The following is a 12,719-nucleotide window of genomic DNA, read 5'->3' as shown; positions in this document are numbered from 1 at the left end:
CAAACCTAGACAGCTTATTAAAAAGCAGAGATATCACTTTGCCAACAAAGGTCCATATAGTCAAAACTATGGTTTTTCCAGCAGTCATGTATGGATGTGAGAGTTGGACCATAAAGAAGGCTGAGAGCCGAAGAACTGATGCTTCTGAACTGTGGTGCTGAGGAAGATTCTTGAGAGCCCCTTGGATAGCAAGGAGATCAAACAAGTCAATCTTAAAGGAAATCAGTCCTGAATATTCATTAGAAGGACTGATGCTGAATTTGAAGCTCCAATACTTTGGCCACCTGCTCTGAAGAGCTGACACATTGGAAAAGACCCTGATGCTAGGAAAGACTGAAGGCAGGAGAAGGGGGCGACAGAGGAGATGGCTGGATGGCATCACCGACTCAAAGGACATGAGTTTGAACAAACGCCAGGAGATGGTAAAGGACACAGAAGCCTGGTGTGCTGCAGTCCTGGGATTGCAGAGTCAGACCCGACTGAGCAACTGAACAACAACAATTATGTGGGTGTTCCTGGACCATGTGTGAGCAGACTGGTATTTGAATAAAATAAGACAATGTGTCAGGAAGGAAAGAAAGAGAGAAGAGACCAACAGAATGCTAGCTGAGGGGAGGAAGATGACTCTGGGAGAGAGGAGGCTCACCCTGCAAGCAGAAAGGCCTCGCCCTTCAGAGGCCAGGCCCTCCCTCTCGGCATGCAGCACTGGTTAGATCTGGAAGTAACCAGACCAGCCCTGCTCTAGGGTGCAGGGCTCAGAGTTGATCAAGGAAAATGTGAAACTGCGACTTCTGGACTCTTGTTTTTAAAACCAAGTGTGTTTTGATCCCCGCCACCCCCAACCTGCAAATAAAGATAAATGTCTAAAGAGAAAGACGAGAAGGACACAAGGCCGCTGTTTTCCCGCCGCCACCCTGGGTCCACTCCGATGGGGAGGGCGTGGCCTTGGGCTGAGTATCAGGGGTGGGGCTTTAGAAGGTAGGCGGGGCCTCTTTCCCACCTCACATCCCCTTGTCACCTGCCTCTTTTCTCTAACTTTACCCATTTGCTCTTTTGGCCAGTTTATGTGTCTTCTTGTCTCCTAAATTTAATCCTAGGTTTGATCCTTTATATTAAGAAGAGTGACAGCTAACAAGTTCAAAGCGCTCACACTGGAATTATTTTGAAAGCTACTGCTGGGGTCTGACGCCGCTCCGTCCAGTAGAACTTCCTGCAAAGTGGGAACCGCTCCCTGTGTGCTGTCCAGCAGGGGACCCACGGCCAGATGTGGCCGCTGAGCATGTGGAATGCGGCTGGTGTGACCGAGGAACTGAACTTCCCAATCTGATGTATTTTCTGTTACACTTAGCAGCGTGTGTCAAACAGCTAGCTAACTCTTGGGTGGCGCAGGTCTTGCATCTTAGCGGTGCCAGGCACACTGCTACTCCCACTGGGCAAAACCAGCTGTAGGTCAGAACTAGCGCCCTTTTGGTGGCGCTAGTGGTAAAAGAACCCGCCTGCCAACGCAGGAGGTGTGATAGATATGGGTTAGGTCCCTGGGCCGAGAGGATGCCCTGGAGAAGGAAAAGGCACCCCACTCCAGTATTCTTGCCTGGAGAATCTCATGGACAGAGGAGCCTCGTGGGCTACAGTCCATGGGGCTGCAAAAGAGGTGGACACGACTGAAGTGACTTAGCATGCACACACAGTGCCCCTTTAGAGCCTTGCTCAAGCTCATTTTGGTCCAGTGGCTAAGACTCTGCACTCCCAGCACAGCGGGGCATGGGTCTGGTGCCTGGTCAGGGACCTAGATCCCACAAAATGCAGGGAAGCTCTCACATGCGGCAACTAAAGCTGCTGGAGTCAAATAAATCAATATTAAAAAAAAAAAAACCCAAACCACTTATGATAAAGTCTTCTCAGACGGTAAAGAATCTGCTGGCAATGCAGGAAACCTGAGCTTGATTCCTGGGTCGGGAAGACCCCCCTGGAGAAGGAAATGGCACCCCACTCCAGTATTCTTGCCTGGAGAATCCCATGGATGGAGGAGCTTGGCGAGCTATAGTCCATGGGGTTGCAAAGAGTCGGACATGACTGAGCAACCAACACTTCCATCATGATAGAGGAAAACATGAAGTCCTCCAACGAAGAGCTTTTCTTCCTCCCCTCTTGCAGCGTTTACTTCTAGGCCGGCTCTCTCCCGCCCTCAGGTGGAGAAAATGAAGATGACGCTGGGCCCGGGGTTTGGAAGCAGCACGTCTCAGCAGCTGCTGTTCTGGAAGCTGACCTACAAGCAGGGCCTGGGGAGACTTGGCTCAACACCACCGGCTGACAGGAAGACGCCAGGCTGTTACCAGAACGCTGGGCCAAGCCAGACAGCATCGTGTCCCGACCTGGGCAGCTGCCCAGTACTTAAGGAAACACCGGAGACGCTGCGAGAGTTGCCATCTTCCAGAGGAATTTTCCCTGTGACTTAGGAAAAGATCCCCGTGATTCATGCTGCGGCAGACTGACTCGCCCGCCCTGCGCCCCTCGCCGGGGGCGGTGACCGCGCCACCGCCGCAGGCAGGGCTCCAGGCCCGCACTCGCTGGGAGAAGGCTGACCCAGGAGCTCCCACGAACAGGGATGCTTCCCGTTATCTCATACAAGTCAGTTCCAGGCTTACTCGTCAGGCAGTGGAGCTTTTGCTGAAGAGGAGAGGGGTGCTCACGGACCTTCTCCGCTGGCTTTACCCGTGAGGCACTCCCCACGTCCACTGCCACGCCCCGCGTCCCACGTGCGCTCAGGGGCTCCTGGGTCTACTTTAAACCCTCTGCTTTCCTCGCCCATGGCTGCAGGGAGCTCTTTACAAGAACGTGCCCTGCCTCGACCCATCCATTCAGCAGCTGCTGAGTGCAAACGATGGGAGCCAAGTTACCCCCAAATCTACTCAATGTCTGACAGCAACAGCTGTGACCCTTTACAAATAACAGAAAACACGCTTCATGGGTGACGACACGGGCCTCCCTCTTGTCTTCCCCGGTGCCTTAACAGGACAAGACACACTCAAACTTTTGTCTCTCTTTCTATATATGTACACACACAACTTATAAAATACGTATGTTCTACTGAGAAATATTCCCAAAATAAATTTAAAATAAGAACGATAAAGCACCCAAGATTTGTGGATACGAAGGGCCAACTCTAAATTATGCTGGGATTTCTGACTGTGCAAATGGTTGACACCCAACCCCCATGTTATCCAAGGGCCAACCAAACCTTTTACAAAAATCTTTAGAAACATCAGAAAAAACACCTAAGATGATAAGCTTCAGATTTGTGTGTGTGCGTGCTGAGGTGCTTCCATCGTGTCCGACTCTTTGCGACCCCATGGACTGTAGCATGCCACCTTATCTGTCCATGGAATTCTCCAGGCAAGAAAACTGGGGTGGGTTGCCATGCCCTCCTCCAGGGAATCTTTCCAACCCAGGGTTTGAACCCGTGTCTCCTGTGGCTCCTGAGTTGCAGGATTCTTTACTGCTGAGCCACCGGGAAGGCCCAATCTTCTGCTCTAATATAATGCTATTTATTTGAAACAAATTACACTAAATGAAAATTCGGCATTAACATTCCCTTAGACGATCAAGGAGACGATACATAAATAAGCCTCTTAACAAGAGAGATTTTTTTCTTTCAAATTTACAGAATCAGAAAGAAAACAGCCAGCTGATTGATTTGAAGCTCTCTTCCCTCCTGAACACTTTCAAAGTCCACCACCAAGCACTTCTTGACTCCAGGTCCTAACACATCTGGCGAGTGTGAAGAAGAACCCAGTCAAAGTGCTGTCCTCAAGGTCTCGGTCTAGTTGGGAGGTAAATCTCAGGTGAATTAAAGTTGTCTGAGGCACTATATACATGGTAAATAATTGGCAGAGCAAATAACTGCTATGCAATTGAAAAGATGGGGAAAAGACATGTTCCAGGATGGTGAGAAAAAGTTTCCTCTAAATTTCAGAACAAATGAACTTGAGTTGGAGATACAAAGATGAAAGCAGGAAAGGGATGAGAGGAGTCGTCTAAACAACAGGTCTCTGAGTGGTCTCCCTGAGGCCCCTGGGGAGGGGGGTCTCCTATTTTTATGGTAACACTGAGACACGCTTTGTCTTTATAACCATCATTTTGCTGATTTCTCACAGGCTACCGGACACATGATATCAAAACAGACAGAATGCAGGCGCAGATTCAGGAGACCAGCTATCTTCAGTTAAGCCAGATATTACAGGGATTTACAGAAACACACAGCAATGCCATTTTTCCTAGTGAACTTTTGTAAAGTCATTCCTTATAAAAAATATTCTATTTATGTCAACACGTCATAGGTGTGGTATAGGTATTAAATAAATGCATAGCAAAAAATTTTCTCTTTTAGTTTCTGATATGAAATACGTAGCTATAGCTCACTTCAGTCAAAGCTCTCTGGGACCCTCACGAGTTCTGCAGGGTGTGAAGGGGTATGGGTGCCCCTCTGTCTGAGCACAGCTCTTCCCATCAATGTGCCAGGCACGACTCACAAGCAAGCGTGCGTGATCTGTGCAGAGAGCTTTCTAGAGCAGTGGCTGTGACATGGGGCCATTCTGCCCTCCAGGAGACACTGGGCCATATCAAGAGGCGATTTTGCTTATCACCGCCAGAGACGGGGAGCTGCTGGCACCTCGTGGGGCTGCCCAAGTATCCCGGGGGAGCTCCTGAGTGCACAGCACCACGGGCAGCACCACAGGGGCACACCTGGACCCCTCAGCAGTGCAGAGGGCGGGCTGCCCTCTTAAGAGCAGCGGGTCTCCGGTGGGAGGCACTCTGTGACCACCAAGTGTCCAGCTTGTAGCACAGGACAGGAGCCGGCGCTGGAGAGGGGACGGCCCAGGGAGTCTTACTCCCTGAGGACACTGCGCTCCTGGCACCTCCAGACCCCATGTCCTTCCAATCCAACCGTCCTCTCTGCAGAGCCGCCATCTTCCTGGATACCTAGGCCCTAAGCAATGATGATGCGGAATTCCCATTCCCAACAAAATAACTTGTAGAGTCCCTTGGACAGCAAGGAGATCAAACCAGTCAATCCTAAAGGAAATCAACCCCGAATATTCATTGGAAGAACTGATGCTGAAGCTGAGGCGCCAATACTCTGGCCACATGATGCGAAGAGCCCACTCACTGGAAAAGACCCTGATGCTGGGAAAGACTGAAGGCAGGAGAAGGGAACGACAGAGAATGAGATGGTTGGATGGCATGAGTCTGAGCAAACTCCGGGACACAGTGAAAGACAGGGAAGCCTGGCGTGCTGTAGTCGATGGAGTCACAAAGAACTGGACGTGACTTAGCAACTGAACAACTAACAACAAAACAATTACATAAGAATTTTTAAAAAGTTTTTTTCGGCCCCACCCAGAGGCATGAGAGATCTTAGTTCCGTGACCAGGGATTCCCCTGCAGTGGAAACACAGAGTCCTAACCACCAGACCGCTAGGGAAGTCCCATCAAAACAGATTTTAAAGTACTCCTCCTTGGAGCCCTCTCCGAGTATCCCTGGAGGCCAGTTTGCGGTTGTATTGGAAAAAATCGGTAAGACGACGATGGGAGAAGGGGCACGGGAGGCCCCCAGTGAGCCTGAGTTCAGAATTCAGCCTCCACACAGAGGCTTTGGTGTTCTGGGGATTTGAGTTGGGGACTTTCCTCTCAGGATGGGAAGACCACGGCTGTCCCCCTGAAAACACTCAGCAGCACAACCCACTTCGCCGTCCTCCGCCAAGGAGGAAAGCCTGCTACCGAGTCACGCGGCTGGAGAGTCAAAAAACTTTTCATGGACAGGTGTCTTTCCAAAAAACGTTATTCCTGTTAACATGTAATGGACGTTACCATCACTGTTAGATGAATTAATAAGCATCTCTAAAATTTCAGTTTAAATTTCTAAAACAGGACTCTACCACCGATGCCGAGGGGACCCCAGCAAGTCTGGCTTCCTGTCTCAGGAACCGTGAGGGGTGGGGGTGGGGAATACAAAGGGACAGGTCACAAAGAGGAAGACGAGTTACTGCTGAAGGTGGAAGGGGTCAGAGTAAGCTCGCAGGTTAGGAGAGAGGGCTGTTCACCTTTCCTTTCAGCAACAGATATTATGTAAGAGTTGCTGTAGAGACTTTCAAACAAAACTGAGCTGAAACAAGATAAGGAAGGCACAGGACCAGAGAACAACACTCAAACGACCTTTAATGTGCTTACAACCAATCTCTTTATAAGAAGCACCGACGCTTTTAAAAACGTAACTTTGGACACAGTACACAAATTGAAATAACGCTAACAAAACACATAGTCGTGTGGTCTGATCCTCTGCAGTGGACTCTGGGAATCCCCAAAGCGGTTCATTAGGGTTCTAAGCGCTCATCCAACGAGCCTAGCTATGTGTCTACAGACTCGATGCTGACTGCGGACAGCTGCTCAGAGGCGAGTTCCCTCTGTCAACCGCCACAGGCCTACAAGGCCAAGGTCCCCGTGAACTCATCTGTGTCCCCACTCCTGAAAAGCATGCTTGAAATAAACCAGCAGGAAGTAATGGGTGGAAACTGATTCCCAGGACACTTACGGAAAAGCAAGTCAAACATTAACCATTCTGTTTGAAAGGAGGAAAAAAAAATCTACTTGAAAAAAAAAAAATCAAAGATGTACCAAATACAGGTCAGTCAAGGAGTAGAAATTTCTACTAAAAGACAAAAGTACAGCAGCAGTTATGACTTTTAATGGTATTTTGCTGCCCTGAGAGATATATCCTGGCCCTGTATCTTGTGGGGAAAACTTTTAAGGGTCACGCCTGATCTATCCCATGCAGTTAAAAATGGCCAAATGTGAAACTCACCAAGTCATTTTAGAGATGAGGAGCCAGGGCCACAGAAGTTAGGTGCCACTGCTGACGGCACCCAGGGGTCAGCGTTTGTGCTCACGAAGCCCGGCTGAGGCACTGCCCCTAGCCACACTTGTCATGCCTGCAGGACTTCACCTTCTTGCTAAAGACTCATGCTGTTAAATGGCCCCCATTCTAACCAAAGCAGTCTGCGATGCTAGCCACCAGCTCCTTTGTTTTCCTTGAGGCCAGATCGTCGCCAGCCAGGACTTTGTATAAAGACCTTTCCTCATACTTGAAGTGGCTGGTATACTGAGTCAGCTGCAGGCCAAGTTCTTTTGCGTGTTCTTGGTCGGGATAACTTGTCTGCCCTGGATGAGCACCTGCTCTGTACCCCTCGGGCTATGAGGTCCAGGATGTGCTAACTGTCCTAATGGAGGTGTGTCTGCAGGGTAACCTGAGCCAATGCCGACCGTGAAGGTGATGTGACATCTGAAAGGTTCAAAAAGCAGCGTGGGAAACTGTAAGTAAGTAAGTGTTAGTCGTGTCTGACTCTTTGCGACCCCACGGACTGCAGCCCACCAGGCTCCTCTGTCCATGAGATTTTCCAGGCAAGGATACTGGAGTGGGTTGCCATTTCCCTCTCCAGGGGATCTTCCCAACCCAGGGATTGAACCCGGGTCTCCTGCACTACAGGCAGATTCTTCACTGACTGAGCTACCAGGGAAGCCCGTTGGAAACTATAAACCCATGTGAACAGTTCAGGTTAAAACATTCCAGCTCAAAGTAACATCGGCAGACAGGAGAGGAAGAGAGTGTGTGATGGTTTCATTCACCCGTGTGAGTCAATCGCACTGGCTAAGGGGGTGGGACTAGAAGTGAAGATGGACAAGAATACAGAGGGGAGAGAGACAACAGCGGGAAAGCAATGGCCAACCCAGAGTTCAGAGGAGTGGAAGAGCCTCGCCTAGTGCTCCTGCAAAACATACAGGACCTGCCAAGTGTCAGGCTTAATACACCATGTTGCCTCTGGGATCCTGAGGAGGAAGCAGTGAAGGGCCCAACATTTCAGTACTTTTCAGTGGTAATTTCAAGCTCTGTAGCTCCAGCTCTTAGACAGTAGCGCTAGAAAAAATACAAAAAGACAAGTGGGGCATCACACTCAGGACACTGCAGGCCGCACCTCAAGCCTCTTAAGCCACTGACAGTGCAAACACCCAATCCACCTTAAACAGGCACTTGACTTAGGAGTGGCTTTGAGTTGCTGAGAAGTTGTTTTCCAGATTCCAACTTAACATTTTCCATCCTTACGGTCAGGTTCTTTTCATTAAAACAGGAATAAATGAACTATATGCACTGATCTGTGTGTCTGCAACACTAACAGAGACAGGTATGTGAGCAAGAAAGGCTTAGAGCAGCACTAGGAAGACGAAGCAGTTTTAATGAAAGATCAACAACCCAAAAAAGGGAAAAGAAAAGGCATATACCTTCGCAGAGCAGCTAAATTTCATTTAAATCAATTTAGTCAAAAGACTGACACGGAAGTAAGCCAAGTCAAATGCAAGAATGCCACAGTGAAACGTGACTGTCTGCTATAAAGGAAGGACAGGGGAAGACTGGCACAAAGATACTGGTATTTAAGGAACCTTTTGGATTTCTGTTTTCTGCTTTGGGGAGGGCAACAGATTTGCTGGAGTAAACCACCTCCTAAAGAGGAGGGAGACTTAGAATGTACCAAATGGTAAGGAAAAGATAACCTGGGGCTATATCTATTAAAAAAAAAAAAAAGCTACTGCAGGTAATGGCCTGTTAACTTATTTCCCAGACAGAACTGAACTCGATTCTAACTTGGCTTATAGGAAAGGGTCTGACACTTGTAAATTACTGTCACTGTTGATAAACAGTCCAGCTATGGAGAACTGTGACTCCAAATTAAGCAGCTTCTCTGCTACCAAGGATTCAAAACAGCCCATTAGCTCTGCCTAGGTCCGTGTGGCTCCCAGACCCTCAGCCCAAGGTGCTCTAGCTCAACCGGTCACAAGGAAGAAAAGGTGGAGCCAAGCACTGGCTCTGTAGATGCCCTCAAAGCACACTCCCACCAGGTAGACACAGTCCCCACGAAGCACTCTGGCAGCTTCCTCAATAAGCCCAAAGGAAAGAAGCGAAAGAAGTCAGAACTGGCCAATACAAAGAAAAACAATGTAAAAGATGACAGATGATTGCACAAAAATAGCAATACCAGAAAACCCAAAATATACCAATACTGTCAGGGACAGAGGCTAACGGGACAGGACACTTATAGGGGAAAACACAGCAAAGTCTACACCTCGGAAAGCAAGGGTGATGGGAGGAGGGGGAGGAAGAGCTGCTGAGACAGACCTGCCCGTGAGCATGCTCAGTCGCTTCGGTTGTGGCTGACTCTTTGCGACCCCATGGACTGTAGCCCACCAGGCTCTTCTGGCCATGGGATTTTCCCCGAAAGAATACTGGAGTCGGTTGCCATTTCCTCCTCTAGGGGATCTTCCCAGCCCAAGGACTGATCCTGTGTCTCCTGCAGTGCAGGCAGATTTCTAACCACTGAGCCACCAGGGAAGCCGAGAGCCAGACCTGGCCCCTTGCAAAGGAAGAGGGAGGATGGGAAAACTGAAAGGAACCTGAACCCAGTCTTGAAAGAGTCCTTGATGCCAGGCTCCACAGCAGGGCTGCTAGATTTCAGGTGGTGGTGGTGGTGGCGGGGGTGGGGTGGTGAACTTGAATATGCCAGCTGCACCAGAGGTGCACAACTTGTCTGAAAACATTCTCATTTCCCCAAAGACAAATAATCAAACCTAAGTAACTAAGATGGAGGGCTATGAGCAACACGAGTAAAAGATCTCATACAGGGAAATATTTCAGAAGAGCCTAGATTTTCTCACCCTCAGTTTTCCTGCCCTAAAATGGTGTTTATGAAAAAAAAAAAAAAAAAGGAAACAATATTTAAGAATAGTTACCTCTGATTCTATTATGTCTTGTCCTTCTTTTGAACTTTTTCCACTTTTCCCTGCTTTGGGTGATTCCTGGGAAACATCAAGCAGAATCAATTAGGCTCCTCAATTTTTAGACTGTGTAACATCAAATAAACCAAAATGCAGTTTCATAAGTATTCAGACAATTTAACTATGACTTTTGATAGTTTTCATCAATACCGTCACGACTCTCTTCCTTTCTATGGTTAAGAGACCCAGGACTGCGATGTGGCACCCACCGGCCAACCCCAAATTCAGATTCTCCCCGTTTGCTTCGTCTGCATTATCTGGCGCTCAAAACTTGAAGCAGAAACAAGTAAACGCACATTTGTACCATGCTCTCGGCATCTTGAAAGATGCACATCACAACCCTTTTTTTCCCCTTCCCACACTCAACTCTGGGAGCGAGGATGTCTGGGGTGATTCTGAAACGCTACAGAGCTCCACCTGAAGCAAAAACATACCCCCCCCCCCCCCAACCCGTATGCAAGCGCAGCACAGTCACAGCCGCCGCCGCCGCCGCCGCCATCCAGGATAATAATAGTATTTGAGAGCCCCAGAGCGTCCCTCCAGAGGGCAAACCGTTCTCCCCAAGCATTAAGCCCAGTCCATTCGCTGCCCTCCTCCCCAGCCGGAGGGTCCCTGCTGAGACGCCTGCACCCCGGCCTCGGAAGCCCCTGTCCAGGCGCCTGCGAGGATGGGTCAACCACCTCCGCGGCCCCACCTGCCCCCTCGCGCCCATCGCGCGCGCCGCCCCTCAACCCCGGCCGCGCCCCCCACGCCCCCGGCCGGTCCCGGCCTGGGCTCCGCGGCCCCGGGCGGACCCGCGGCCCCCCCGCCCCCACCCCGCACCCGCGCGATCCGGGAGCCCCGCCGGGCCCCGTTCCCGGGCCGTTCCCCGCTGCCCCCAGCGCCCGCCCCGTCCGGCAGCCCCGGGGCCCGACTCACTTTCTCCTTCTTGTTTTTATTCGGCATGGCTGGTGCGGACCGCCGCCGCCTCCCCCGTCGCCTGCCCCCGCCCCGGCCGTCGCGCCTCCCCCGCCCGGCCGCCGCCGCCGCCGCCGCCGCTGCCGCCGCCGCCGCCCGGGGACTGAGTCGTTCGCTCGCTCGCGGTTCCCCTTTCCCAGGCTCCCAGAGGCTGCGGCAGCCGCGGCGGCGGCAGCGGCGGCGGCGGCGGCGGAGGCAGCGGCGGCTTCTCTCCGCCCCTCCCCAGGCCCGCCCCGCCCCTCCCGTCCCCCAGAACTCTCCCCGCCCCCGCGCCCGGCCCCGCCCCCGGCCCGCGTCCCCGCCCCGCCCCGGGCCCGCCTCCGCGCTGGCCCCGCCCCGCCCCGCCCGCGACCCCGCCCCCTCCGACCCCCGCCCCCAGGCCGCGGCCACCGCCCCCCGAGTGCGCGGCCCCGCCCCGCCCCGCCCCCGCGCCCCCGCCCCGCCCTCCGGGCACCCCGCCATTGGCCGAGGCGCCTCACGTGCCCTAACGCTCTCCGTTCTCTCCGCTCCTTAGCGCGGCCTTGGTCTACTTCCCCGCGCTCCGGCTCGGGTCCGTCTCACGCAGGCAGCGGCGGCGGCTGGGGAGGAAGCGTGGGGCTTCGGCTGAGGCGACAGACCGGAGACTGCTGTGGAGGTTCGGGACAGATAAAGCAGGGGGCACATTTGAAACGGATGGCAATAACTTGTGCGGCCAGAGGGACGCGAACGGCGACTTCGGCCCCTGGCCGCCGCGGCGCTGGGTAGCGGCTGAGGCCCGGCAGCCACGCGAGCAGCGGTTTCGCGGGTTCCGGCTAGGCCCCGCCTCCTGCGTTGGCCCCGCCCTCAGGGGTCCGCCCGCCTCCAGTGTTGGCCCCGCCCCCGATCCGCCCCGCCTCTGGTGGCCCCGCCCCACAGGTCAGGCTCCTGCTTTGCCCGTTCAGTTCAGTTCAGTCGCTCAGTCGTGTCCGACTCTTTGCGACCCCATGAATTGAAGCACGCCAGGCCTCCCTGTCCATCACCAACTCCCGGAGTTCACCCAAACTCATGTCCATCGAGTCGGTGATGCCATCCAGCCATCTCATCCTCTGTCGTCCCCTTCTCCTCCTGCCCCCAATCCCTCCCAGCATCAGAGTCTTTTCCAATGAGTCAACTCTTCGCATGAGGTGGCCAAAGTACTGGAGTTTCAGCTTTAGCATCAGTCCTTCCAATGAACAACCAGGACTGATCTCCTTTAGAATGGACTGGTTGGATCTCCTTGCAGTCCCAGGGACTCTCAAGAGTCTTCTCCAACACCACAGGTCAAAAGCATCAATTCTTCAGCGTTCAGCTTTCTTCACAGTCCAACTCTCACATCCATACATGACCACTGGAAAAACCATAGCCTAGACTAGACAGACATTTGTTGGCAAAGTAATGTCTCTGCTTTTGAATATGCTATCTAGGTTGGTCATAACTTTCCTTCCAAGGAGTAAGCGTCTTTTAATTTCATGGCTGCGGTCACCATCTGCAGTGCTTTTGGAGCCAATGGGATTTTATTTTATTCTTTAATTTGGCTTGATTGTAAGCCATGTGAAGAAACCTCTGCATTATGACCAGGAATCACGTGGTTCATTTTACCTTGCTGATAGCTCTTGGGAGATGAGTTTTCCAAGGGAAGTGGGCTAACTCTTTTATATTCCCGCAGTTTGGTAGTGCAGAAATACTTTAGGTATTAAGACTCTAGGAGTGAGCGGATTTCATGTGCAGGGACTGTTGGTGTCTCACCTGTGAAGATTAGGAACTGAATCTTATCTGGGCACTTCGAAACCATTGTGTTCTCTTAGGCCTGGGTTTTCACTCTTGAAAGTTGCCAGGCAAAGCATTTTCGGTTATCCTGTGCGGCTCTGCCATGAGAAAGCTAAAAG

The 12,719-nt window shown here is 51.8% G+C and overlaps 1 protein-coding gene across 5 annotated transcripts in view; it reads right to left on the bottom strand.

Moving 5' to 3' along the window:
- The window catches only part of PPP2R5C (protein phosphatase 2 regulatory subunit B'gamma), a 137,415-nt gene extending 126,533 nt beyond the window's left edge, over positions 1–10,882 (bottom strand). For all 5 annotated transcript variants that reach the window (XM_052659383.1, XM_052659386.1, XM_052659385.1 and 2 more), the window contains exons 1-2: positions 10,798–10,882; positions 9,835–9,900 (exon numbers count right to left, since the gene is read on the bottom strand). In XM_052659383.1, coding sequence (XP_052515343.1) covers positions 9,835–9,900; positions 10,798–10,824 — 93 coding nt within the window. In that variant the 5' untranslated portion in view covers positions 10,825–10,882. The remainder of the gene's footprint in view (positions 1–9,834; positions 9,901–10,797) is intronic.
- Between the last annotated feature and the right edge of the window lie 1,837 nt (positions 10,883–12,719).

This window comes from Budorcas taxicolor, chromosome 21 (genome assembly GCF_023091745.1).
Source record: "Budorcas taxicolor isolate Tak-1 chromosome 21, Takin1.1, whole genome shotgun sequence".
Lineage (NCBI taxonomy): Eukaryota > Metazoa > Chordata > Mammalia > Artiodactyla > Bovidae > Budorcas > Budorcas taxicolor.
Note: the sequence above shows the minus strand (reverse complement) of the source record. Positions and strands in the feature narration are given on the sequence as shown.